Source organism: Ambystoma mexicanum, chromosome 10 (genome assembly GCF_040938575.1).
Source record: "Ambystoma mexicanum isolate Mex_15411 chromosome 10, UKY_AmexF1_1, whole genome shotgun sequence".
Taxonomy (NCBI): domain Eukaryota; kingdom Metazoa; phylum Chordata; class Amphibia; order Caudata; family Ambystomatidae; genus Ambystoma; species Ambystoma mexicanum.
Genome location: NC_090932.1, coordinates 1,548,396,041 through 1,548,423,205, shown reverse-complemented (window position 1 = coordinate 1,548,423,205; position 27,165 = coordinate 1,548,396,041). Strand labels below are relative to the sequence as shown.

General features: G+C 48.3%; 1 protein-coding gene across 3 annotated transcripts in view; it reads left to right on the top strand.

Annotated features, from left to right (window-relative positions):
- The window catches only part of C10H12orf43 (chromosome 10 C12orf43 homolog), a 94,924-nt gene that overhangs the window by 3,723 nt on the left and 64,036 nt on the right, over window positions 1-27,165 (top strand). Inside the window, exons 2-3 of one of the 3 annotated variants that reach the window (XM_069619785.1) lie at window positions 7,107-7,294; window positions 12,718-12,862. In XM_069619785.1, coding sequence (XP_069475886.1) covers window positions 12,739-12,862 — 124 coding nt within the window. In that variant the 5' untranslated portion in view covers window positions 7,107-7,294; window positions 12,718-12,738. Of the gene's footprint in view, window positions 1-7,106; window positions 7,295-12,713; window positions 12,863-27,165 lie in introns of all 3 variants that reach the window. The other 2 variants (XM_069619784.1, XM_069619786.1) reach the window with 2 other exon arrangements.

The window sequence follows — 27,165 nt, the reverse complement described above, 5'->3', positions numbered from 1 at the left end:
ACTCTAGAAACTCTGCTAAGACTACTATAGATAGACTAATGTATTGCTTGCAGAGGGAGTGTGAGTAAGCAAGTGTTGGCGTATGATTTACTTACAGGAACTTGAACACATAATCTCGGCAACAGTCGCAACCTGCTAAGCTACCTTCCCTGCTGTCTGCTGCAGAAAAATAATGTGGATCCCCACATTGTGTACAAAACCAAAAACATGATTCTGGCAATTACAGTTGGGAAGAAATGCAGACAAGTGCATAAATTGCAGACTGGTCCCAAATCCCTGCTTCAACACTAAAGTGTGTGATCCTGGGCAACTAATTTTGCCACTGCCTTTTTAGCAAAAAACAGAAATGTCTATAACAAGTGATTTATTGCCAACTAGTTACTACTCAAAAAAGCCTGACTGACCCCTTTTCCACTGTTTGAACTATACCATTAATCGTAGTGACCATTTATATAATGCACATGACAAAGGGCCTAATTCATTGAGTGTTTTCCAATGGGCTGTTGCCATTCTAAAAGGTTTCTGTGAATTAGGCCCAAAGTGTATATGTCTTGTGACTTACTCCTTGCTGCTTCTTTAATATAAATTCACATGAACTACTCGAGTATTAATATCTCGTGTACCTTCCCCCATCTTCTACTTCCATCATAGGTGAGCAGTCTTGATTGCCTGGTAGGTTTCTTCCAAGATAGTCAAGAATCTGCATCTCTGGCATGACACGCATCACAGCCTTTTTATCCCGTAATCGCTAATCACATCAGGGGGGTTAAAGAGTGGTGGAAGTGGAAAAAAGGAACTACTGGTACTCTGGCTGCATCCAGAAAGGAGGGAGTGGGGTGGTGTCTTGATATTGGGCAAAATCTTCCTCGGGGCCAGCCCTTTGAGAGCAAAAATACCCAATTCAGCCCAAAATACAGGTTCTATTGTGCTGAGCAGTGATCTCATGCTAGTGACAAATGACACCCTCAAAGTGTTAGCATATTTATTCTAAGCAGTGAATTTCATATACATTTGGGATTCAAGTTACAGAATATTACAAAGCATAACACTTAGAGCAATGCAAAATATAGTGAAACATGGAACTTAGATAAACATAGAGAAACATAGAGAAATATAGAGAAACATAGAGAAACACAGTCTTACGTCCCTTTAATCAGCACTGGGGAGACCTTGGGCCCTCATAAGCTAGCTGTAAACAAGCCCCGCTCAGAGGACAATGCTGAAGGACACCGTATGAGCCAATGCCGGGCACCTGTTTCTGCACGAATCAAGTCCACAGGCGATCTCCCCCTGATCCATGTGTGCATGGATATTTTATACCCTCTTGCTGTCAGTCACCATGACGCACAGTTCCAGAACTTTCCCTGTGCAACTGGCTCATGGAAAAAACCCAGCTCTCTCTGAGATGCTCCCTGCTCGCTCCTACCCCCTCCCTTGTTCCCATCTGCGCTGGCTGAGGAATGTCTTATCAGTACCTTCCCAGAGAAAAGGAAGATTAGCTTGGAGCCAGGGCTAACGTTAGTGAGGCTGAATATTCTAAGGGAAGCAGGGATGTATTAACCCCATCTGCAAGCTCTAAAAGGCATGCACTCATAGCTTAGTGTTTATAGCGCTTAAGACTGGCTATCTAAGCGCTATATAGGTGCCATGATGTTCCAAACACTCCAAAAACCTATTAGCTACATAGCTGGGGGCCCTCCCTGCCTGTCTATCAACAATGCTTAATTTGACCTATTTCATACTAGGCCTGCATATTCCTTGTAGCTCACTACTGCATAATGGAAGTGCTACAACAGACTACTGTCAGCATTTTTAGCACATACTTTGAATACACTATTGGCTTTCAGCGGCTAATGCTGTCATCTAAAGCCCTGATTGGCAAGGTTGCAATTTCGTGTATCACTACAGGTGGCCAGACAGATGGGGCGGGTAGGCAAGGGGAGTGTGGGACGTGACCAGCATCACAAACCTTGCCTGAACTGTGAGGCAGGGATTTTAACCCACTCTGCAAATTTGACCACACAGCTTCCAAGGTTTACTTGGTACAAATAGTTTGGATTTCAAGGCCAACAGTAATGATGTCTTATAGAGTTTACTTACAAAAAACACAAATTGCATAATAACGCCACATGACAACGTGTAAATCCTTACAGCTATGTGTTAAACCAAAAGAATATCATTTTGGCTTTAATGTTCACGTCCTGAATGCTATACTATAAATCCCATAATGCAAGATAATCTCAACCTGAAAGATCTAGTTAACCCCACAGTACTTTCAGTGATTTAAGACATGTAATAAAAGATGTTGTTGTATAATAAACTCAGACATGGAGATTCTTTGCAACAAACCTCCAGCTCATTGTTATTCATGATGTTGAAAACATTTTGATTAGTCACTTAAAGCAACTTTATTCGTAGCGTGAAAAGGATCTTTTCAGGGGCAACTTGCATATGCCCATGTTCCACGTTTGATAAGTGCTGTCATACTTCACAACAGAATGACATACAGATGGGTTATTTAAATGTGCAGCACAATCGCATGTCAGAAAGGTATAGATCGCTCATCAGAACAGCATCACCTGACACTGTCGCAATCAATCTCATAATGCAGAGGGTGATTTCGGAAAATCCCATCTATTGGCAAAGGTGCGCTTTGTGCCAGTGCCTTTTTTCCCAGCCTCGATCGATGGGTTTATAAATGACTGCTGTTATAAATGAATGCTGCCATCAAGGAAAAGAGAAAGCTTCGAGAAATGGCAGCGCTCCAATCTCTTTGTGCAGAGGGAGTGCATTAAATTCTTTCCACCAATCTACACAGTGCAAAATTAGGGTTAGCTAGCTTTTACTTGCTCCCTCAACCCACACCACTGCTAGAAGCCACAGCACTCTGCCCAAACTGTCTAGGCGCTTTACAAAGTTTCACAACTAAACCATCACAGACGTTATATTTCCAAGCCATGTTATTGAACTCAAAGGCGAGAAACCCGTATCACTCCACTAGGAATTGCCTTCTGACCTGGCTGTCTCCATTGAAATGTCTACAACATCAGAATTAACCCGCTGAGCTGTCTCGGAGGTATATTACAGAATGATTTCCACAGAATGCCATGGACTCCGTAACCTCGCTGGTAATGTTATGGATGTTCGAGCTGGGAAGAGAGCGCAGTAATTGATATGGTTTGGCCGATCACCAAGAGTGCCGTGAAGCAGGCGGCCTGGGAGCACTTACCTTTCACTGGGACCACCCAGATCCTTCCGTATGGATCCGTTCTTGGCATTATTTCCGGGGCCACCTTTATGCAGTGGAAACAGACGGTTAATGGTACAATGCACCTCCCTCATTTAAAACGAAATACTCGCAGATGTGCCCTTTCCAAAATGTCTAGCAGACATCATAGATATATAAAGCGCCCATTTAATGATGTGTTAATATAAGCACATAATTAAATGTGCGCTTTGGGCTGCTCACTTTAACTATCATGCATATGAAAGGCTCTGCCACTGATAAAAGAAATGTTTGCTGGTGCAGATCAAAGACACCTTTTGCACTCTGGTGCCATCTAGTGGCAGAAAGTAGGCTTTTTAATGAAAATAAATAAAGCGTAAACGGTACGCAGAAGAATAAATGCTCCGTAATGACCATAATTACATGCGTAAAATGGCCCTATACGCAGCTTATCTGGAGGGCTGGGGGGGTCCCACAAGGGCTGGGGTGGGGGCAGAGTTGAAGGGCTGGTGCCCAAAGAGGCAGGGTTTGGGGGGTGGAGCTGGCAGTTGACCTCCGCTCAAAGGATCTGTCCAAAATAATAGTTTAAAACGGCGCAATTTCTTTCATGCTGCTTCTTTTCCAAACTATATATCAATTCCACTTTAAACCGCTTCCATGGCACTGGTGATGAGTTACTTCGCTATGCGAATAATAGTTTTGACCAGTGTTGCTGAGTAAATATTCTTCAAAATGCACAATTTGCATCCCATTTTATTTTTTTTTAAAAAACTCCACCCCTTCCCCACCCATGGGTACTATTCAAACATGGTCAGAAAAGGAATGAATTGCCATTTACAACTATGGGCCACTTTTTCATTGGTGCCCGAGACAATTTTATGGCCCAGTCCGACCCGCTCTTGTACAAGGGAGCAAACCGTACCATCCATCTGTGCACCTAAACTACCAACAGCAATGTTAGTCTACACTGTGATCTGAGCTCATGCAGAGGATTATTTTAAGCAGACTGTTAAAGAATCATTAAAAAGAGCAATTACTCTAGCTAATGGTGAAAGATCAGATAATCTGTGGGGAAATCCGAGAGATTGTCCTGCAACCTCACTCTTAAAACCTGCTGATTTCTGTTTGCCATAAGCAACGTTTTCTTTTACTTGAACCACACCTGGCACAGCTCCTGCAGCTCCCCTCTGAAAGTAGTTGGGTGGCTGCATTGTGTGGGATAGTTTCAATGATAATGGGGGTATTTATTTATTCATGCAATGTTTGACTGCTACCTGTATATTTTTTTTTTTTCTGTCGGGTCCGAGATCCGGCCCAATGACCACTGCTGCCGTTATCTGCGCGACACGGCTTTCGCTGTTATAACCGCAATGAGCTCACTACGACGGCATGCAGTTCCCTTGGTATGATTTCTGTAACTTTAATGCCTTTACGAGGTGAGGGGTTATGAACATTGCAGGGAGATGTGCCTGACTTTACCGCTCGATGCTGCCAGGCAGTGCATTGAGCTGTACCGGCCAGAGTCTGTATCACAAGATGTCTCTTGACCTCTCTTCCACACCACCCCGCGCTCCCATATTTCTTTCTGTTTAGGACCGACTTCGTTCATTTCCCTGCGACTTCCTTGATTTACCTGCGTTGTCTCACTGACTAGGTACCTGCATGTTGCTTTGCTAGTATACAGTGAAAATGCAAACTCCTATGTAGTCTTGCCAGCAAGATAACCATGAGTATTTAGCCCTAAAAAATAGCCATACTGTAGGCAGGGGTCTTCAATCTGTGGGGCGTGTGATCCAGGACAGCGAGAAAAGAGAAAATACATGCTCAATCAGTGCAATGAGGGCGCGGGAAATAAAGGCAGCCTGGACGTGCTCTTTCCTGAATTTGGATCGCGTGTCCACGCTGCGTTGTTGCTTCCTGCTGGTGACGCCAGCATCTTATTGCCTGGTAAGGGATGCCGCTTCTCGGCTCAGACCGCCACACCACAGTTGGATTGAGTGCCGGGAAGCAAGCGTTTCAGGCCTTTTGTCGGTCCCTCTGCTTCCCTCTCCCCCTTTGGACCCACAAAGGCTAATGCGTGGGGAAAGGTGAGCAGGGGGGCTGGATCACTGCAATGCTGTTTCCCCCTGGACCCCTCTCCCTCTGTGCCCCCACCTTGCCTGGTCATGGGGAAAGAACAGGCGAGCGGCGACGGAAGCACGCATTGCCAGTGTTGTATGATATCCATCTCCCCCATAGCAGATTGCTGGGCTATCCGGCAATCTGCCGTGGGGTAGCCCGATATAGTACAACACCGGTCTCTCCTGCTTTGGCTGTCCTGCCTCATCACTCCTCTGGTCCATGGGACAGCGCTGGCCGGATCCGAGATCCGGCATCAGATGTCTGGCTGCATCTCGGCACCTGGCCCGCCTCAGCCATGACCAGGCTTTATCAAGCCCCCAGCTCTGCCGAGGGAAGCTGGGGGCTCAGTGATCTAATCTAAGCAGGGCTCCTTTCCCCAGCCATCACTCGTGCATTTCCTGGCTCTGTTTGCTCATCCCGTTTGTTTTTTCTGTCCTGAAAGGGACACCACGGAAATCAATGGGCCATGAACATCACTGTGGCAGGGAGGGGTGTGGTCACTGTTGAAAGCAGGCATTCTACATGCTGGACACATTATTGTTCAAATGTGCGTTTTACACATTCAAAGGTAAAAAGTAATTTCCAAACTCAAAAACGCTGCTGAAACCTGCGTTCACTAGTTTTCTTTGAGGTGTGTGTATATGTTTTTTTTTTTCTCTGAGCACCACACCATTACAATTTGTGTGCCCCTTGCTTTGCGTTTTTTATATTCATAAAGATGTTATGTTTACAAATAAATGCTTCCATTGTGCTGACAGCAGTTATTAGGAAATTAAACTGGGTTCATGGGTGCCAAACGGAGGCAGAAATAACCCCAACCCATCTCTTAGCCAAACAGTGAAAAAGATATTTTCTTCACTTGGTACCAGTGATCCATCTAAAAAAAGAGCCTGACTGTTATACGGATCAGGCTGATTGCTTTCAAACCATTGCCAAATAGGGGATAAATGCTCCTACTGGCTGGCTGCCCCTCTCTGGCTTCAATGCTGTTGCTGCTCCAATGCACCCACAATGTTCCACACAAATAGTCCATGCCTTCCTCAGATAGGTGCACCCGACCCTCTACGTAATAGGTTATCTACATGTATCAAGCCATGGTGCATGTGTGAGAAACCATGCCTCTGCAAAGTTTACCCATGGCTTTGTTTACTTTATTGCAGGATTTTTCCACTGCTAAGAGCGCTGCACTAGTTCAGCTGTATTGCATAATTTATTGCACATTAGCGATGCTTATGGGGGATTGGGGGGACTTGAGACCCTTCTGGAGGATAGTGCCTGGCTCATATTAGCAAAGGCCTTCCTGCTAGGGTGTAATGTTTACTCTTTGTTCCCCCAGTAAAGATCACTATGGTCATGGGTTCTGTCACTGCATACCCTCCTATTTCCTGTACATGTTGCTGTCTTCAAGGTGGGGTGCTCTATGGTTTACATTTAAGAAACTGAAACGTGTGTTTGTCTTTTAAAGGTCACACACAAAATGACTGCAGCATTTTATGTACAAGAGCTCTGCAGTTAAGAACGTATTTCCTCTCCAGAACACACACCTCTAAATTTGCGAACAGATGCAACTAGTTAAAGCCACAATGGGTGGAAGTCTTGGAGGAAGTTATCAAGCACCAAGAGACACTTCACTCATAAATCGGGACACACCGGGCAGGAACATCCATAACAAGCCCACTATAAATTAATGGTTTTGGGTACAGACCTGGTTAACAAATACTTGGCACATACTAAATTCACATTTTATTTCTTCTTTTAGACAATAACTCAAATTATCACGGCACTCTTTGATTCAGACAATTCCCTGTGCATTTGAAAGGATGGGGAATTTGAGCCTTTGCAATTCCTGGTGAAGTTAATTGGAAATTGCTGATAGAGGGCATCGATGAAAGTAGAAGAGAAATACGTGAAGAATAGGATTTCAAGGAGTCATGCTTTTTTAGTTGGGTAAGCAATGTGTTTATTTCTTTTTCTTTTTCTCTATTTGATGTTTGGGGGGAGAGGGGTACATTACATCTGACGTCCCTATGTGGAGTCGTTCCTCTTTTTCACACACAGATGAATGCTACACAATGCCCACCTCATTTACAACATCTCTTTCCTCTAGAGCAGGGGTCTCCAAACGGTCGATCGTGAGCGACTGGTAGCTCGCTGGAGCATCTGAAGTCGCTCGCGTTCGACTTTCACAAAGAAGGAAAATGATGCAAGGAAGTGCTCTGACCAATCACAGACCTGCAAATCTGTAACCATATGGAATGCGTCCTGTGATTGGCCAGAGCAAGTTCCTTGCTGCTGCAAGCTGTTCTGCCATTGGCCACAGTTGTTTCCTTTTGTGCTGTGTTGGTAAGACCGGGCTTTCTCTTTTAAAAGCACAATGGTGCACATTTCCCCCATGTTGGAGCTGCCCTGTGGCTTTAAAGTGTGGACGGAGGCTGCCTGAAGCAGAATTTGAGGTTGGTTCGGGTGAGGTGGCGATTGTGAATTTCTTTAAAAATGTATTTTTATTTTTGTGTGCCTTACTGTGGCCCCTCCTCTCATGTGTGCACATCTGTTTGTGCCATCGGAGGAGGGGTGGGCAGCTAGGCAGAGAGCCCAGGGTGAAACGGAGCATTTAGCTATGATGCTTACTGTCTCCGCTCACCCTGGGCTCATTAGCATCATGTTAGCTATTTTTAGATGACCGGGCTCTGGCGACCAAGCCCTCTCGGGACTTCCTCGCCAGAGCCCTGCCATTTCTTATAGTAACTCATATGATTGCAAATGAGCCCAGAGTGAAGCGGAGACATTCAGCATGATAGCTGCATGCCTCCCTGGGCTCATTTTGCATTACAGAAGCCCCATTTGGACTTTTGAAAACAAGGTAATGGGTATTTTGTTTTGGGCAAAAGGGTGCGATTGAGATTTCCTATGCGACCGACGGAGAAGCAACTTTATGCACTACGGGTGCCTGGACAGCCGAACAAGTGTGCGCTGTCTACTGTACTTTAGCTCTGGAGCTGTGTAACAAGGACGTTTGAACAGAAGGGTGATTAGCTCTCATGATGGAGTGCTAGGGTAGCATGCGAGAGGTAGTGGGATTGATGCCCGCATTCTCCAGCAAGTTACTTTTTCTTCTATTTTCTTCAAAACTCATTCCTCGCAAATAAGGCATGTGCTCCCTTCAGGGTTTTTACTATCATCCTAAAAGTTTTCCATCAACTTTCTGCTATCCCAAAGATTCACACGTTTCTGCTGGCTTGATACTATGCAACAGGCGCATAGCATGGAATTATTGACATATTTATGAAATTACACTTTGATGCTACTAGCGCTGTTAACCTGTTATTTCATTTCAAGATTCCAGAAAGCATATTTGACCTGCCTTTCTTATCGGTCATCTGTGTCTCTTCGCTGACATGAGCGGTGGCTGCACTTTAAAGTCTCCCACCGCAGGGCACACGTTTCAAAGTGAATTTGGACTGCTGAAAAGTGACCTTGCACTGCAAACCCTGATTCTTTGCACCGTGCAAGGTGTATTTTTGCAGTGCAAGTCCGGGCATAGTCATTTTTGCAGTACAAAATAACTTTGTGCTGCAAAAATAAACTCTCCGCAGTTCCATGAATCGGGGTTTGTGTCGGCAGTGCAAATTCACTTTGAAGTGGGCAAATATTCCATGAATCGGGCCCAAAATCGACACATGGACCAAAGAAAAAGTGGCGCGCAATCGCAAATGATAATTACTGCACTTTGAATAATATTTGGCTATAGCGCGGCTGTAACATAGCCTGAACAAGTGACTATCTGCTCATTTCCTAAGTGTGTCAAGCTGAAACGGTGTCCGTGTGACTGTCTTGCACACGGGCACTGTTTTAGCCTGCAACACTTAGGAAATGACCAGGGCTTGAACTTTATTAACATAATCGTGAAGGCATATGTTATTCCCTACATTTAAAGAGAAAAACGGCTACAAACAAAATGCGTAAAAGTTCCAATGTTTATGAACATCACCCGCAAGTAGCTCTCCCCTGTTGGCCCTCCACTGAAAGTAGCTCATGCCAATGTAAAGGTTGGAGACCCCTGCTCTAGAGTAACTATAGATGGTCTACTGATTTCTCTTATGTTATTGGCGAAGCGCTATGGGTTGAACGCCCTCGGGGACCGTAGTCCAGGTCAGAGTATGTGTGCAGCTAGGACAGAGAATGGATTGCTATTGGCGAATCGCACTCTAGCTCCTTAAAGTTAGGTATACAGTCTTTAGAATGAAAGTAAAACAATATCATCAGGGTATTCATCTGTAGGTGAATTTATTCCCATAAAGTCAGCCGACACATGTTTCGACCTTAGCCGTCTTCAAGGCCTTGAAATTGAACACTTGGTATGGTGACCAGGTTTGGAAGTTGATAGTGAAAATATCTTGAAACAGTTTTCTGATAGTACTTGATGATTAAAGGGTTGAGACCTGTCAATGGCTGGCGCGTTGTGCTAAAAGTCTTTAGTGGTGCTTGGACATCCTGGATATTTTTTTTTTTTTTACACCTTAGATGCAATCCTGAAAATGTAGTCCACGGGTTGGGGTACTAATCTAGGATTTCCAAGGTAGAGCGCGATTCGCAAATACCAATCCGTTTTCTGTCCTATTCATTCAAGGTCTTTATGCGTAGACCTTGTGGAATGCAGCTCACCACTATTTATAAATTATAGTAGTCACGGCGCACTCTCAAAGGTATGTACCCATACACATTATGTGTGCAGCTACACTGAGTTGTGCGTAGCTGCATGGGGAGGGAGGGAAAGCGCCAAAGAGAGCAAGAATAAGCAAAACTCCAAGGGGGCGGATAGGGTCACACTTAGGGGTAGTCTCACCCCCCCAGTATACAGCTCAGGCAAAATGTTTGTTGTATTGGTGGTCACATTATGAAGTTTCAACTTTCCTTTTTCATACCCGCAGCCAAGAAACAGTATTAAGACACAGGAAACACTTTGAAATAACGAAAAGCTATAATTGAGGCATTAAAAAGAAAGGTAGAGGAGAAAACGCAGCTACTGGTGGAATCTGGAAAAAGAAGATGCAGTGAAAAAAAACAATTATATTGTAAAAGCTGATGGGTGAAAACTGACTATTCCAAAATGTATTAATGGATGTTCACAAAAGCTGGAAAAACTTTTTGGCAGGGCTGGCTAGTGTTCTTCATTCCTTCCTTTGACCTGCCTATTACTTCACCTGGACAATTGATAGACACAGCATTAAATCGGCAGATGTCTGTGTAATGTTGCAGAGATGTAGCTGTGCAACAACTGCAAAATATTGGACTGTAAAGTAACCCGTCCATTATCTGCTACAAATGTTTTGTCGGACTGATCTGTCTGGCTTGTCAAATTAGATCTAATTTGACAAGCTCAACTCTATCACCACCACGTCTTTCTTAAGTGTGTTCTTGTTACAGTATGACGGTCATGCTTGTTTGGACCATGAAGTGACACCTACACGTTACCACACACCTGTGCAATCTTTCAGATTACGGTTTTAAAAAAAACAATGGAATTGGAACATCCCCACAACAGAGTCTGGTTTCTACGCCAGCCACTGCTGCTAATCTACGATGTAATTGTAGCTCCCATGCTGCTCTGTGAAACTGAAAATGCAAGTGATCTTGTGTGTAGAACTATTATAGTTGATCTGGTGACTTTGTAGGTTGGTGCCAACTTGTAAATGGTTCTTGTGCTATTGGATTTCTGTTGGGGTTCAGCTGATGTTTTCTTCGGTGTGGTGAATGGTCGAACTAATTGCTAGCTGCTCATAGTAATGTTGGGTGTAGTGATCGACAGCCTTGTCATGCAGGTAGACCGTCTGTTTAGTTCACAAAGTGTTTATTTTAGTGCAGTGATTTGTAATTGTGGGAGTTTATTGGGTGTGATGCCATGGTAGCTAGAGGTGAGATATGAAATGAGGGAGTTTAGAGGTTGGTTCGTGACGTGGGGTGGATTTGTAGTTTTGTATGCTAAATCAGCAAACCTTAGTTAATGACATTTGAGTGCTCTAGCAAAGATGGCAAGTAACGGCTGCAAATTCCATGTTTTCCAGTACACTATCCATAAGTCTAACCCTATAGTAATACCACCCATCTTACACACAAGGCATCAAAACCCTTTTCCTAAATCGTTTGAAAGCAACGTCCTCCTGAAGCTGTCTGCAATAATCGTTCACAATTTCAAACCCATCCTAAAGTTGTCAGAGGGTCACCCTGGAGTAATCCCCCACCTATCCCTGAAGTCATCCAGGATGGTGCGGATTACTCCAGAAGTGCCATGGGGGTCAACCTGGAGTAATACAAGATCACTAGAAGTAATCAGAACTCCTCTTGGAGTAGCTTCTGTGATAACTCTAGAGTCATCTCATTTGAATATTTCAGCCTATACACATACTTAAGGATGGTTTTGGATGATCTCCCTGAACTAGCTATGGATGACTCTAGGATGGAGTCGCCTGATGACTCAAGAATGATTCCATGAAGATCGTCCTTTTTGACTTGGGGTGGTACAAATTGCAATAACATACCAAAGCAATGGACAGCTTATATTAGAAAAAGGTCAGTGGACACTCAGTAGATCTATGAAAGTGTGAGCTCATTAATGATGGGGTCAGGAGTGTCACTGCAAGTGCTTCAGGAGAACTAATATTCAAAGTAGAAGTTATTCCGGGCATGATCCCTGTGAGGGAAGGAGCAAGCACTGACAGTGAAGTTAATTTCGCACGGACCGTGGGAAGTGGACTTGCGGTCGCCAGCTGAAACAAGAAAGCAGTCCTTACCTCAACTCTATTCCTCCGGATCGTCCACCTAGAGCTGACTCTTCCCGACAGGAAGCACCACCCATCTACAGCATACCACCCACTTGGCAAAGGCCGTTGGACGCTTCAAGCACACAGTACACCGCAACAGCGTGCACAAAGGTTCCGGGCGGAAAGGTTCCTGGGAGCCGAGAGCTATGAAGTGGGGCGCTCCGACACATGTCGGACGACGTCTTGGCGTCCCACACCGTATTAAACTGTTTCCAAGATGAGCGCGTCCTTGGTAAACTACATGTAAATTACAGAAGGTCCTCGTTGGCTTCCGGTTCCACCAGTGATGATCCCCAAATTGCATTGAGGGATTCGTCTTTAAACACAGCGTTAAATAAGAGTAGATACATGGAATGCGTTTTTAGAACATTTTTCTAAATTAAACAAATATGCACAGTGTTGAAAAATGCATAATATTTCGTGACTTCTTTTTAATAAATTCAAACAAGATAATTACAGTGTTTAGATACTTCCAAGGTGCGCATTACCTTGGCTGACAGTTTAGTTAGTCCCTGGTAACATCTTTCTTGTCCCCTTTCTTGTTCAAGACAGAAGCAGGCATCCGCTTGTAGCATGGCACCCCCTGCACTTACCATGCAGCAGGATTCGGATTCTGAGAGTAGCGAAGATCTTCAGCACTTTCGGGAGGCGACCTGGGAGGTCGCGCCAGATACCATGGCTGGAGCCACCGAGAAAGGTAAGCTCATGTTTTGTGTGTGCAAACGGCAGCCGTATCTTCCAACGGCAAACCGAACACGCAGGTCCTAGAGAGTGCTAATAGAAATCTAGAGTGGTAACATTTTATTGTAAATTGTCTGTTCTGGATGCCATGCTGGCAGATGAAACAACCTTGGAAACGTTTGCTTTCCTGTGCAGCTAAACATGTGATTTCCCCCATCATAGGTGTAGAAGAAGTAAGTTGACTTGGCATGAATTCTGGTTGATTTTATTGCTCCGTGTCCATTCTTGCATATTGTAAGTCTGTGGTTTAGGTTGGTGAGGGGGGGGTACGTGACTTAGAGACTGATGGGTTTCTGTTAAGGTAAATAATTGGGTAAGGAAGACAGAATCCACTGGTACAAAAGGACCAGTCTTTATTGATGTAGTTACTGGCTGCAGAGGTAGGACCGGTTCTGACAGGCAAGTAGTAGCCAAGGACAAACGGGATATCCACTGGTGCACCCTCTACCAGAACTAGCCTCTCTATTCATACATAGAACACTCAGCAACTCACTCGCACAGCATTCCACGTTCTGAACTCATGCGTGTGGATGGGGAAGACACATCAGATGTAAAGAGCATTCTTTGTGAAAGCATCAGAAAAGAAAGTTGCTTTGAAAGAGAGGAGTAAAGATGTGTGGGGAAAGCGGGAATCTATGTTCATGATCCATCCAGCAACCCAACAAACCCTTCTACATGAAACCAACAGGTTTATACCTCCATAAGTGTGCAGTAAACTCACACACACACACACGCACAGGTTTAATGACTTTACTGTCAAGCAGAAGTGCTCTTCAAACTGAGCCTCATGCATGCCAAGATTGTAACCCTCTCGGGTATCCTCATAAGCCTAACGGCAGCACAGGCCAACAAGACTCTGGGATAAAACTCCAGCCACCTGCAATACCCTGCATTGTCAAAGCAAAAATGTAAACACAGGGTGGCACAAGAAGACCGAGCAAAATGCATAAACAATGGGAACCACGAGGAATTACGCCAACTCTGAACGAGTGCGAGCAACCCGCAGCGTGTTTCCTATTCAGAAAACAAGGCGTGCACCCACAGCCATGCAAACCAGCATTATCCATTCGATTTGAGTGATGATAGTCCAGTACTGGTTTTAACTCTGCATTCTGGAACTTGTAGTCCTGGATTTGTAATGGGAATGGGGAAAAAAAACAGGACTGGAATGACGTCGCCCTAATGGAATGGATAACGGTGGCGTGTCTGGCTGTGGGTGCACTCCTACCTTGTTTTGTGAATAGGAATCCCACTGCAGGTTGCTCACACTCGTGCAGAGTCAGCATAATGCCTATCATAAAATAATATAATGCAATCTCAACAACCCACAAGGCAATAAATGGGTCCATGACCTAGGTAACTGTTAGTGCTAATCCTACGTGCTAACAAGATCCATTGTCTAGTACCTTACTCTGGGAGGGGAGGTGGGAAGGTGGTTGTCAGAACCTGCTGGAAAAACCTTATGCAAGCAAGACTAATCATAGTGATACAAATGAACTAACACACAGAGCCCAACCCAAAACAGCCACATACAAACACAAAACAGAAATTGACGTCCTCGCATCACAAATAAATAATGCCTGTCACATATAACGTTGCAGCCAAGATCATTTTAGTAACACAGAGGCAACCTATTGGTATGTTACTGTGATTTATACTGCGGGTCTGAAAAGGAAAGAGGGCTTAGTTAGTGGGATAGAGAGGGAAAGTGCTAGGGGGCTTTAATGTGCTGTTGGCAATTTCAGTTAGGAAAAAAAGGTCACTGTGTGCTGGGTTTGTTTTTAATAATAGTTTTAGTTGGTAAAGTTTAGGTGGTGTTTGTGGTGTGTGTGTGTGGGATGATTTGTGTGTAATGGGTTTAGTTTTCTGTAGTCGGTTGTTTTTGCTGAGTGTGCATTTTGTGAAGGTTTTAGGTATGCACTGTGATATAGGTATGTATGTGTTTTGTTTGGTGTTTTGACGGTGAGTATGCTGGATATTGGCACGTTTTTAGTAGGGATAGTTAGTCATGTTAGTAGTCTGTGCCCTTCTTGCAGTGGTTATGTTGGTCTGGTAGGGTTCATTTCGTAGTTTGGGTCAAAATGCTTTTTTTCTGTTGGGGCATCCGGGTTGCGGTCATTAGGTTTTTGTGTGTTTCTCTTGTGTTGTGTTGACGGTTTCCCTTCGACAGTTGTTTTCTGTTTAGCTTGTTGAGTTAAAAGAGCAATGTTTTTTGCAATTTTCTGAATTTTAGGTGTTGTATTGTGCTGTAACATAGACAGCGCGAACAAGACCAGAAGGCATCAAGGTGCTGGTCTTCTGTTCATGTTTTCTTCGGGAGTGAGTTCCAAAGTTTTGCAGAGATGCAGGAAAAAGCTGATCCACCAAATTTATTCTTTGAGTATTTGTCACAATTTCGTGGTGGGATAAAAGACAACACTCTTTTATTGTTTCAAAGTAATAAAGTTTTATTTTCAACTTTAAAAAAACAGAATTCAGCAGTTTAGCTTCCTGTCCTCGTCACGCTGGATATATACAGGGAATCCCAGTCCATAATCAAAAGGTCGTCTTGCTCCTTGCATCAGGATAAACTGCCACTGTAGTGATGTCCCAGACGATTTTAGACTTTTGCTCTTGCGGTGGTCTCTTCAGGGTTTGAACAAATATTCACACTTCTCATCTCATTCATGGTTTCGCTTTCCAGTGCCTTCAGACTTAATTGAGTGCTTCCCCTTTTGGTGTCTTTCAGGCTCCGAGATAACGATCTCTTTATTCTGTAACCCATGACCTCTTCTACTTCAAAAGCATATTTAAACTTTTCATGCTTTAATTCTTTTCATAACCGAGATGCATCTCTTTCCTTTTCAAAAGGGGTTATTTCACTCGATATTCAAACGTAACGTTCTCTCTCTCTTTCTCAGCTTCGTCGCACGTAACTTGCCTTTAGTCAGTTTCACTGGTCTAATCTCTTTCTTCATGCGGCTGTCACGGCCGATGCCTCCGCTGCCAGCTGAGAGCCGCGGCTGCCGAGGGAAATGACACACCCCCTCAGCTGTTCCGCTCTGGCGATGGCTAATGGGGTTTTCTCCATCACCGCTCCCTCAGTAGATTCACACGGCAGGCCGAGAACGCGAGCCGCGTAGCTTTCAGCGGCAGTCCCCCTTAATCTACGGAGAAGGCATCTCCTCAGCTTTCCTCAAACGTGCGCACTCAACGCAACAGGCGCCAATCTTTCCTTTTCAAAACGCATCCCAACGTGGCTGATGAATCAAACAAACGCAAGTAGATCATCAGTTCACTTCTTCCACACAGGGCTTCAGTACACCCATTCGTAACTGACTTCTTCCTCCAGCAGAGCTGATCCCTGTCAATGAACAACACCGTATTAGAAAAAAGCACCCTGGGGGGGGGGAGGGCGCTGTTGTGCGCCGAGCAAGATGGCCGCCTGATGCGTGAGCTCCGTGGCGAGCGGACCTCATAACCCTGTTTTATGGTGCTTTCCCTGACTGCTGCCGTGTACGGGACACACGACTTATTGCCACTGCCTCGGGGATCCTGTGGACCCGGTTCTGCTGCAAATCGGAGCCGGGAAGGGCTTTCCCCGACTCCGTAGTGCCCATCCCCCCGCCTGCGGCGCTCCTGCGCGCCTAAAACCCAACCCCGGCGGGGAGTGGACGTACCCGCCCGAGGCCCTGCCGCGCTGCTTCCCACATCTGCCGGGCATCGGTGGGGGCCGGCGTGCCTCATCCTTCCCGGCGGCGGGGTCGACGGAGACCTGGGACCGTGACCCGCCGGCTGGGCTGTGGCTTCCTCTGGGACGGTGCGGCCTGGGGTACGCTGCCCCCGTGTCCCTGGAGGGACGTCGGGCCTGTGGCGCGGCCGCCCCGCTCTCTCTTCCCTGCTGCAGACTTCACTTCGGGGCCTCCTTGCCCTCTCCGGTGGGTCTCCGCGGCCTTTGGGGAGGTCGCTGGAGCCTCTTCCCCCCCCCCCCCGACAGCACACGCCGCGCTGCTGGCGCGGCTTCCAGGTACGTGCTGCGGGGGGCCCCGCAGCCTCCGGGGGCGACCTTGCGACCGCCGCCTCGGGGCTCCTGCGGCCCCGGCCTGGACATTGATCGGGGACCTGGTGTGATCCTGTGAGCCGCGGCCAGCCCCGGCGGAGGGTGGATGAATCCTCCTGGGGCCTCGCTGAGCTCCTTCCTACATCTGCGATCTCCTGGAGGGGGCCTGGGACGCGCTGCCCCCGCCATTCCTGGCGAGTCACCTGGACTGCTCCTTCTTCCCAGCTTGGGAGTCGCCGTGGGATCTCCCTCCCTCCTTCCTGGAGACCGGCGGGGGGGTCGTGGGGACCCTTCCTCCCCGGCCTGCGCGCGCTGCGCTGCTGGAGCAGCGCGGCCTCCGGGTGCGAGCTGAGGAGGCTCCGTTGACTCTTGCGCCTGAACTACCGCCCCCCTGCCTCGGGTCTCTGGGGTCGCCCCTCCTTGGCGGGCCTTCCCCTCTGCGGTGAGGGGTGCCGGAGGCCCGCGGGCGGCGACTGCCGGCTCCGCCTGGTGAGCCCTGACCTTCCTGGCTCTCTTGCTGTGAAGCCCAGCTTTTGCCCCCCCCCCCCCCCCCCTTGGGGGGCTACTCGGCCTTCACCAACTTCACATTACTTCTACCTTGGCTGGTATCCCTTGCTCTGTGTGGCCTTCACGGGGGGCTGGCCTCTCCCCGCTTTATTGCTCTGGAGGCTACTGCCACTCCACCCGGAGTGAAACTCTGCAGAGGGGTGCTGTCAATACCGCTGGTCCCCGCTCTTCCATCGCTGGGATTTCCCACCTTCAAGGCCCCCCACTGCTGTCTTCCACACCTTCCCGATCGGGCTGGAGCCCTGCGGTCTACACTTCTCTGGCATAGTCGCGTGGCCACGACATTCCCTGCTTCCCTCTCTTGTCACGTACCCTACCTGGATTATTGGCTTGCAGGGCCTGGGATCTCCCCGTCTCCCTCTCGGGGCTGCTTGTGATCCCCCTTTACCCCACTCAACCATCATCCTTGTCGAAATGACCAAGGGGGGCGCGAGGAAACAGAGCTCCATCAACATGTTTGCGAAGACAGCTGCGAAATCCCCGGAGGACTCCATCGAGCGGGCCCCGGTTGCGTCGTCGTCCGTAGTGGCACCTGAACCCCAAAACATGATGGACTTTATCAGGGAGGGGTTCACTGCCCTACATTCAAAACTGGACGATATGAACGGCACAATATCCTCGATCAAGGCCCACATCGAGAGGACCGATAGTCGCGTGTCTGAGGTCGAGACACGGGTCGGCTCCGCCGAGGATGCACTGGGTGCACTGCGTTCCGAGGTTGTCGCTCTCTCGGGCCGAGTCCTCGAGGTGGAGAAGAAGAACGAGGACTTAAAATCCCGCTCAAGGCGCAATAACCTTCGTATTGTTGGGGTCCCTGAGAGCGAGGTACACGAGCCAATGGAGGACTTTGTTGAGCACACTTTAATGTTACTTCTGGACTCGCCCAAGCTCTCCCCTCACTTTGCTATTGAGCGGGCGCACCGTGCCCTTTCCGCTAAACCCAAACCCGGGGCTCCGCCTCGTCCCATCATCGCCCGGGTCCTGAACTACCGGGATCGTGATACTCTACTCAGAGCCGCAAGGATCAAGGGCGAGCTGTTATTGGGGGGTGCGAGGATTCATCTTTACCCCGACTTCTCGACTACCGTTCAACGTGAACGCAAAACTTTCCAAGCTGTGAAGCGGAGGCTGCGAGATCACTCCGTTAAATATGCCATGCTCTACCCCGCCAAACTGCGCGTAGAACATGCTAATCAGGTGTTCTTCTTCACGATCCCGGAGGAGGCCTCCAAGTTTATGGACGAACACTTCCCAGGTTGACTTCCTTCTTCTGTCCACAGTTCTGCAGCTTCCCCCTTGGGCCCTGCGGGGGGCGGCCGGGTCCGGCCCTTCCCCCGTCACCGCACTGATCCTCACTCCCGGATTCGGCTTGTTCAAGTTTCTCCTTTCACTTCAATGATGTACCATACTGCTAAGTGCAAGACACCCTGTTTAAGTTACATACAATGCTTGTAGTTGCACCTTAAGCTCTACTGGTCCTGCTGCGACCCGGAGCGCTGCGGCCAGCCCGGCCTACCGGCCCCCAGGCGCTGATGCCTCTAGTTTGGTTTTGGTTGAAGGGGTTTGGGATTGTCATTCCTCTGTTTGGGAGGGGGATGTGGGTGGGACTGGGACATGTTTGGGGTTTTATTATCAGAAAATTGGCGCTGGCAGCGAAGACGGACCGTGGTGCAGCACTCACCCACTGGTCTTGGACACCTTTTTTGACTCTACCATCATCTATGGCTGAGGGGGACTTAACCTTTATGAGCTGGAACGTTCGGGGGTTGGGGAACTATAGAAAGATGAGGCAGCTCCAGCTGCAGGCTGAGCGCCACGGGTCCAAGGTTCTCTTTTTGCAGGAGACACATGCTCGCATGGAGCAATGCGTGCGTTTCGCCAAAACCTGGGGCCCTCATAGATTCTTCAACGACTTCTCTACTCAAAGTCGTGGGGTCATGACCCTTATCCACAAGAGTCTCCGGTTCACCCTCCTCTCTTCACACATTGACCCCCTGGGCAGGTATGTTCTGTTACACGCCACGCTTCAAGGGAAAGAGGTGGTTCTGTTGAACATTTATGGCCCCAACCTCGATGACCCTGAGTTCTACAGACAGGTCACGTCCCTTTTAGATGGCTTCCCCCTTGTCCCAATTCTCTGGGGGGGTGACTTTAATACTATCTTCGATGTAGCCCTTGATAGATCTGGGTCCAAGCCCCGTCATCTCTCCAGGGCAGCCTATGCTGCATTATCATCCCTACCCCGTTTGGCCATGGTGGACGCATGGAGGTTCTTTTGCCCCGACTCCCGCATTTATTCATTCTACTCTTCAGTCCACGACTCATACTCCCGAATTGACCGCTGGGTGATCTCCAATGTCTTGGTTAAAGACGTGAAACAGTTAATGATTTTACCCAGAACCTTGTCCGACCACTCTCCTGTGACCATCACCGTGAGCTGGGCCCCTGATCCTGGCCGGTCCCGCTGTTGGAGACTGAAACCCCTCGCCCTACTCGATCCAGAGTTTCATTCCGAGCTCGAGGACTCTATTGAAGAGTTCTTTGAGTTAAACGCAGGCTCGGTACCATCACTAGCCACACTATGGGAGTCCTTCAAGGCCTATATTAGGGGGATTGCACTTTCCAAGGAAAACGGAGTCCTCAAATCGATTCGGAGAGATCTAGCCGAGAGTGAATCCAGGTTGTCGACCCTGGAGGCTGCGTGTTCACTTCACTCTTCCCCGGGTAACCTAGCGGCCATTGGGGCGGAATTGGATACGTTTCGCTCCCTGGCTGATCGTGAACAGAGGTTTCTGGACAACCCAGGCATCGCGTGGAAATACAGGGAGGGCGAGCGCCCTGGTCGCCTCCTTGCGAGGTTGATCCGACATGAGACAGGTTCCCCACACATTCTTGGGATTGAGAGACTGGACGGCTCCTTGGCTGTCTCCTCCCGGGACGTCAATACGGAATTCTTTAATTTTTACAAGTCCCTATACTCCAATTCGGACGAAGTACCAGTGGAAGAAATCGACTCCTTTCTCAATTCCCTTCCCTTGTCAACTTTATCTCCTGAGGCCGCGGGCTCTCTTGATTCCCCACTTACACTGGAGGAGCTCTCCGACGCTGTTGATTCCCTATCCTCGGGGAAAGCCCCCGGCTCGGATGACATCCCAGTCGAATTTTACAAGTCCTATAAGTCACTTCTCCTTCCCCACTTGTTGGCTGTGTGGGAGGAGTCGGTCGAGACAGGTGTGTTCCCCCCTTCGCTACGTGAGGCCACGATTACAGTATTGCTAAAGGTGGGCAAACCCCCCTCGCATTGTGGATCGTATCGTCCGCTCTCCCTTATAAATTGCGACGCCAAAATATACGCAAAGGCCCTGGCTCTCAGGTTGGCCCCCATCCTACCATCCATCATTCATTCCGATCAAGCGGGCTTCGTCCCGGGGCGGTCCACCTCCCTGAACTTAAGGCGTATATTTAATATAATTGACAGGATTAGCCCAGAGACTCAGGCTGTAGCGGCCACGCTTGACATGCAAAAGGCCTTTGATTCGGTATCATGGCAATTCCTTTGGCGGGTTCTCGAGAGCTGTAAATTTTGTTCCTCCTTTCTCTCATGGGTCAAGCTACTTTATTCGTCCCCCGTGGCTAGGGTCCGTACAGGTGACCACTGCTCTCCTTCCTTTGAGATCGCCAGGGGGACGAGGCAGGGGTGCCCATTCTCTCCCTTGGTTTTTGCAATTGCCATAGAGCCCTTCGCGGACATGCTTCGTCACCGCCATGCCCACAGAGGCCTCCGTACTGCCGGGAGGGCGGACATAGTTTCCCTATATGCGGATGACGCGTTGTTGTTCATTCGCTCTCCATCTTTCAACTTGCCTCCAGTGCTGGAGGATATCATTTACTTTGGCCGGATCTCGGGCCTTAGGGTGAATTGCTCGAAATCCACCCTTTTTCCACTTACGGAATGCACTCTTTCCCCCCCCCTGACACTCTGGGATTCACATGGGCTCAATCCACATTCACCTACCTGGGAATAGCAGTGACGCGCCAACGGGCACTAACCTTCGAAGAGAATTTTCGGAAGTACCTTACACATCTGTCCGTTAAGGTTTTAGCCTGGGACAAGCTCCCGATTTCTCTCGCGGGCAGAATGGGCCTATTGAAAATGGTGGTGTTACCTCAGCTGCTTTACAAGTTTGCCAACGTACCCTTGTGGCCAGGCGCTGACTTTTTTCGCGACTTGACTCGTACAATCAACTCCTTCCTTTGGCACTCAGGAGCGGTTCGGCTTAAGTATGAGACCTTGTCCACCCCCATGGCTAGGGGGGGCTTCGGTGCCCCTGATTTTCTTAAATATTGGCTAGTATCCCAGATCCAATATATCTCTCATTGGTTCAACACAACTGACCCCCCCCCCCCCCCCCATGTCCGGCTCGAGAAACTTGCGGTCTGTGACCGCGAAATCCGCTCTTTGGTTATACAACCCGCTCCTCTGGTACTGGATTCACAGAGTCCGGTCGCCTGCACATCCCTTGCATTAGCCAAAACATGGAAGCTGCTTGGAGTACCCCGCGCCTTCCACGGCAACCTTCCCCTCTGGAACTTCCTCCCGGGGGTCCCCCAGGTGGCACCACTTACTGTTTGTCGCTGGGCCGAAGCGGGCTATGAGCTGTTGCGGGACGTGTTTGTCCAGGGCATATTTATTGAGTGGACTGATCTCCCCCTACCCTTGAGGAGTGACCGGAGTGTCTGGCTTCAATACGCGTCTCTCCGTAAGACCCTTAAGCGTCATTATCCAACATTCCCTGCGGTACCACCAGACGACCCGGCCATTGGGGAACTCGCTTCCCCCTCACCCATGAAAGGTAAAATCTCCAGGTTATACTTCATGCTGCAGTCCAGATCCTTCCCGGAATTTTCTAAACTCAGGGGGTCTTGGGAGAGGGACCTGACCGCTGGGCACATTTATGCGACCGCACTCACCGGGTGTCCTTCAATTCCCGATTTAAACTCATTCAGTTAAAAGTGCTGCATAGGTTCCACTATACTCCGGTCAGATTGCATTGCATGTCCAGTGGGCATCCGTCTAGCTGCCCTCGATGCGGGCATGACGACGCGGACTACATCCACATGATCTGGTCTTGCCCCCGCCTCTCACTGTTCTGGGGAGCGGTTTGCTCGACGGTATCTGCTATGCTTGATCACCACATTGATCCTTCCCCAGCATTGTCTCTTCCACGAACTCCCTGGCCTCCCTCGAAACTCCAAAAAACTGGCTGGCCTCTGCATGCTCTTAGCGGTTCGGTCCATCCTGCTCTGTTGGCTTCGCCCCTTTCCCCCCACACATGCCCAATGGTTAAAAGCGGTTACTTGGGCCTCTGACTCCGAGGAAACTTGGTCTCACATGCTACCTACCCACTCCAGGCCTAGGGACATCTGGCTTAGGTTCCGCTCCTACTTGTCCGACCTGGACATGACTCCAGCTGCTTCCCCCTCACCTGCTCTTTCTCACTAGTGTGAGAGCTCCTCCCATATTATGTTGCTCAGCCACCCCTCCTCACATGTCGTTGTAATTCTGTCTCTGAATCATTTTGTGTGTAATCTCCGTATGACTGCACCATGAACTGTATTGTCAGTATTTACCTGCTGGGCGCTGTTCGCCTGCTGTTTTGCTGCCACGCTGCCTAATAAAAAAAAGAATTTAAAAGAAAAAAGCACCCTCGCGGATGGTAGATCATTTTCTACTTGTTTGATGACTTGTCCATCAAATCTCTAAGAACCTCCTACTTGTTTTCACCCTTTCATTGCTGTGATGCTTGGTGTTGCTGGACAACTCCTTCTGACTCAATCTCTTAGGATTAACCCTTTGACAGTATTGTTTTGGTTTGAGACAAATGTCAATGCTGGACCATTGTGTTTGGTTTGTAGATGGCGATTTTTCCCTGTATGAATTTTACTCCTTGGCAGTGTATTGCTTTGTGGGCTATGCAGAGTGTTTTGAAGAAAATAATTTTTGGGAATGGTAGCCAATGTAGGTTTTTCAGTGCTGGTGTGATGTTTTAAGGAGTAGTAGTCCGGAATTCCGAGATGGATACCGTTGGCGTAGTCTCTTCTTGACATGACGAGGGATATGCAGGGCTCGAAATTAGGATTGGATAAGCAGAAGCTACAAGCGGCTCTTTCTTGGGTAACCAGCAGTAACCGGTCACTAGGAGCTACCACTGCACTGGGTAATGAGGAGCTTGTGCATAGCGTTACACAAATCTAACTTCCACATAAAATGCAAACATATAATTGTATCTATTTATGACCCCTTATATAGATGTGTCCTAATGTTTATTCATAGATTGTCCCAAATGCACATAGTTAAATTCACATAGTTGTGTGTGCACCAGTTAGCCTGGGGAGCCAAAGGTAGCTCCTGGTAACTGTTGGCTTTAAACTTGCCAGGCTCTTCAATGCTATAAGCAGAAGCTAAATAGCACATAGCTCCCCTTCAATGTCTAACCCTGACTATGTTGAGTGTTCTATGTGGGAAGGTGAAAGGTAATATCCACCTGATTGTGTGTAAGTGGGAGAAGCACTACTGCGTTGACTTGCAATTCGAGTGTCAAGCCGTTGTCCATTAATATTCCAAGGTTTTTAACCACTTTGGAAGGTTCTGGTCGAGTTCTCATTTTGGTAGGTCCTGCAATGTGGTGTTGGCTCGACAGGTAGTTTAGCGTGATCGTGATTTCTGTTTTGTCTGGGTTGAGTTTAGGGCTGTTGGTACTCGTCCAATGGTTTATTTCTGTGAGGCAGTTGATACGGGTGGATCTTGTTCTCCACTAGTGTATTTTGTAGATGTCTGTGTCACCTGCATAGTTGTAATATGTCAGACCATGTCTTTTGATGAGGCTGATGAGAGGGGTCATGTAGATGTTGAAGAGCAGTGATGAGCCATATGGAATTCCGCAGGTTGGTGTGCGCAGTACTGAGTTGAAGGGGTTTAGACGCGTTGTTTCTGTTGTTCAACAAAATAGGTTCCTGTAACATAGAAGTCTGCATTCATGAAATTGTTCTCAATTGGCAAAGTTAAAGATGTACAAGACAGTGTCCAATTAACAAAATTCCATTGGTGTCTTCCAATTTGCTTTGTTAATCATTCTTTTAATGTTCAAGTAACATCAACGCGTTTCAGGGATATATTCCCCTTCTTCAGGAACAAAAGTCTGCTGACAAAAACGCAAACAGACCCAATCTCTGATATATAACTTTTTTTCTGATGTATAAAATATTGCATATCACCCTGGTGATAGTCCTACATCTCATTATAAATCAACGTGCCAAGAGGTTTACAGACTAAGTCCTTTGGTATACCTTGAGCATGCCTCAGGGAATTTGTTAGTGTATGTGATAAATCAAGTTTCATTGAAGCAAACAAAAGAAACTCTCATCGAAGCAAACAAAAGAAACTCATCTAAATTGTGTGTCCAATGTATTTAGAACCTTTTCTTGTTTATCACCCAAATCAGTGCGGTGGAGAGGCAGAACCATAGAGCCTACTTGGCCTAGTCAACTATTTTTCAGCCAGTAATCGTATTCAATGGAAGCAAACTAGGGGATGAGGAGATTTCTTTTAAAACAAATGGTCAGCCACAGCATTAATTCGCGCTTTGAAGCACTTATGATATTTTAGCGCACCCATACACATCATTCCTGATTTAGTGCTGTAAAGTGCAGAGTTTATATGGAGTCCACGCTCGCCTGAGCCTTCAAGGAAGTTCCCGTTATTTCAGACCTTAAATGCTGCAGAGGCTCTATCCCGGAGTCCTCAATCGTCCCAGCGTACAGATCAGTTACCCGAAATGTAGATTCTACAACAATGGAAGTGTAGTATCCTTTTGGAATCAATGAAACAGTACTACACTTTTACTGTTGTAGAATTGTTTTATTGTAGAATCTACATTTCGGGTAACTGATCTGTACGCTGGGACTTTTGAGGACTCCGGGATAGAGCCTCTACAGCATTTATGGTCTGAAATCACAGGAACTTCCTTGAAGGCTCAGGTGAGCGTTGGCGCCATATAAACTCTGTACTTCTCCAGCATGGGGTCTGGCATGGATTCACATGCTCATGAATATTCCCCGTCGTCAGGCTGGGAATCCTCGGTAAAGAAAAAACCAGTATCAGTTTCGTTTCTGATCTGTCTTTCGTAGTAATAACCAATCACTGGTCTCTGCGTCATACTGACCACAGCCAATGACTGCCCTCTACCTAAGCACCGCCTCTGGCAGCCATCTTCAGATTTTTACCGCACGTTCATGTGTTGGGATCCTCGTGCTATTGCTCTCGAGCGTTAGTGCTATTTTTTTCACGTTTTTCTCAAAAACTTCGGGTTTTTTTCGGTCAAAAGAGCCTCACGCTCCACCGACTCTTCATCCGATCAACGGGGACCCGTGTCGGATTCGTCTGCGCCCCTCAAGGGTGAAGATTTCGTCGAGCTACGCTTTTGGAGGATTCCAGAAGTTTCTCGGGCCCGGACATGGCCCAGGAGAAGGGAAGCTCGACGCCCGGAAAGCTGTTCAGGATCTGCCCTGGATGCCAGCTGCAGAACGTCTTTAAGGAGGACGAACACTCCTTTTGTCTCTACTGCTTACATGAGGACAAGACGCACGTGGAGAAGGACTGTGCGTTTTGCGGCAACATGTCGGAGCGGACCATGAAGGACCGCCATCAACGTCTCGCCAACTGGCTGGAAGAGAAGAGCCCGTCAGGCGAGAAGAAGAGGAAGAAATCCGAGCGGTCTTCTAAGACCTTTGAGGACGCCCCGGCGACGGGGGTCCAACACAAGGCCAAGCACCGCGAGTCCGCTGGCACCGGGAGCGCCGAACGGTCGGGCTCTACGGGCGCCAGGCAGGGCGCACCCTCCCCGGCACCTTCAGCCACGAGCCAACGCTCTGGGTCAGGTAAGAGGAAGGGCGAGCACCCGGCGAAGCTCCTGGAGAGGCCCCGGTCGAGCTCGAAGGCCCCATCGGAGGGGGAGCGAGGCAGTGTCCCCCCCCCCCCCCTCAAGGATAAGGAGGTGAGCGCACCTAAGGTGGTGAAGGCCTTAATCCATCCGGCCAAGCCCTCTATCGATACTGTCGCGGCGGCCCTGGCTCAGCCTGTGGAGGCTACACCAGTGGTGGCGACCTCGGGGCTCAGAGTCTCCCTGCCACCTCGGAGGGAGTCCTCTTTTGTGCCCATCGATGGGACCCCCGTGAAACCCCCGGCGGGGAAGAAAAAGGGGGCAGGGCGTCATCGTAGATTCGGCCTCAACCTCAGAGGAAGAGCTGATCGAGGTCTTAAGCCACGGCCTTGGCGTGGAAGAAGACCGGCCCGTCGGGATGGATCCCGACGCAGGTGACGACGACATCGTCGAGGGTGCCGACGGGGCCCCTGATCGCCCGTCGGATTCCCCTCTGCCAGCGCCGCAAGACAACTCGGCGGCCATTTTGTTGGCTATACAGTCCTTATGTTCAGAGATGAGGACAAGACTACCGTTGCCGACGGAGGAACCTCTCCCGTCGGGGGATCCTGAACCGGGACCTTCTGGCGCTCCCCCGCCCAAGAAAAGAAGGATTCACCCTCCTCCTCCTTTTCAGCCGTCGCGCCCCGTCCAGCCCTCCTCCCCGTCCACCCG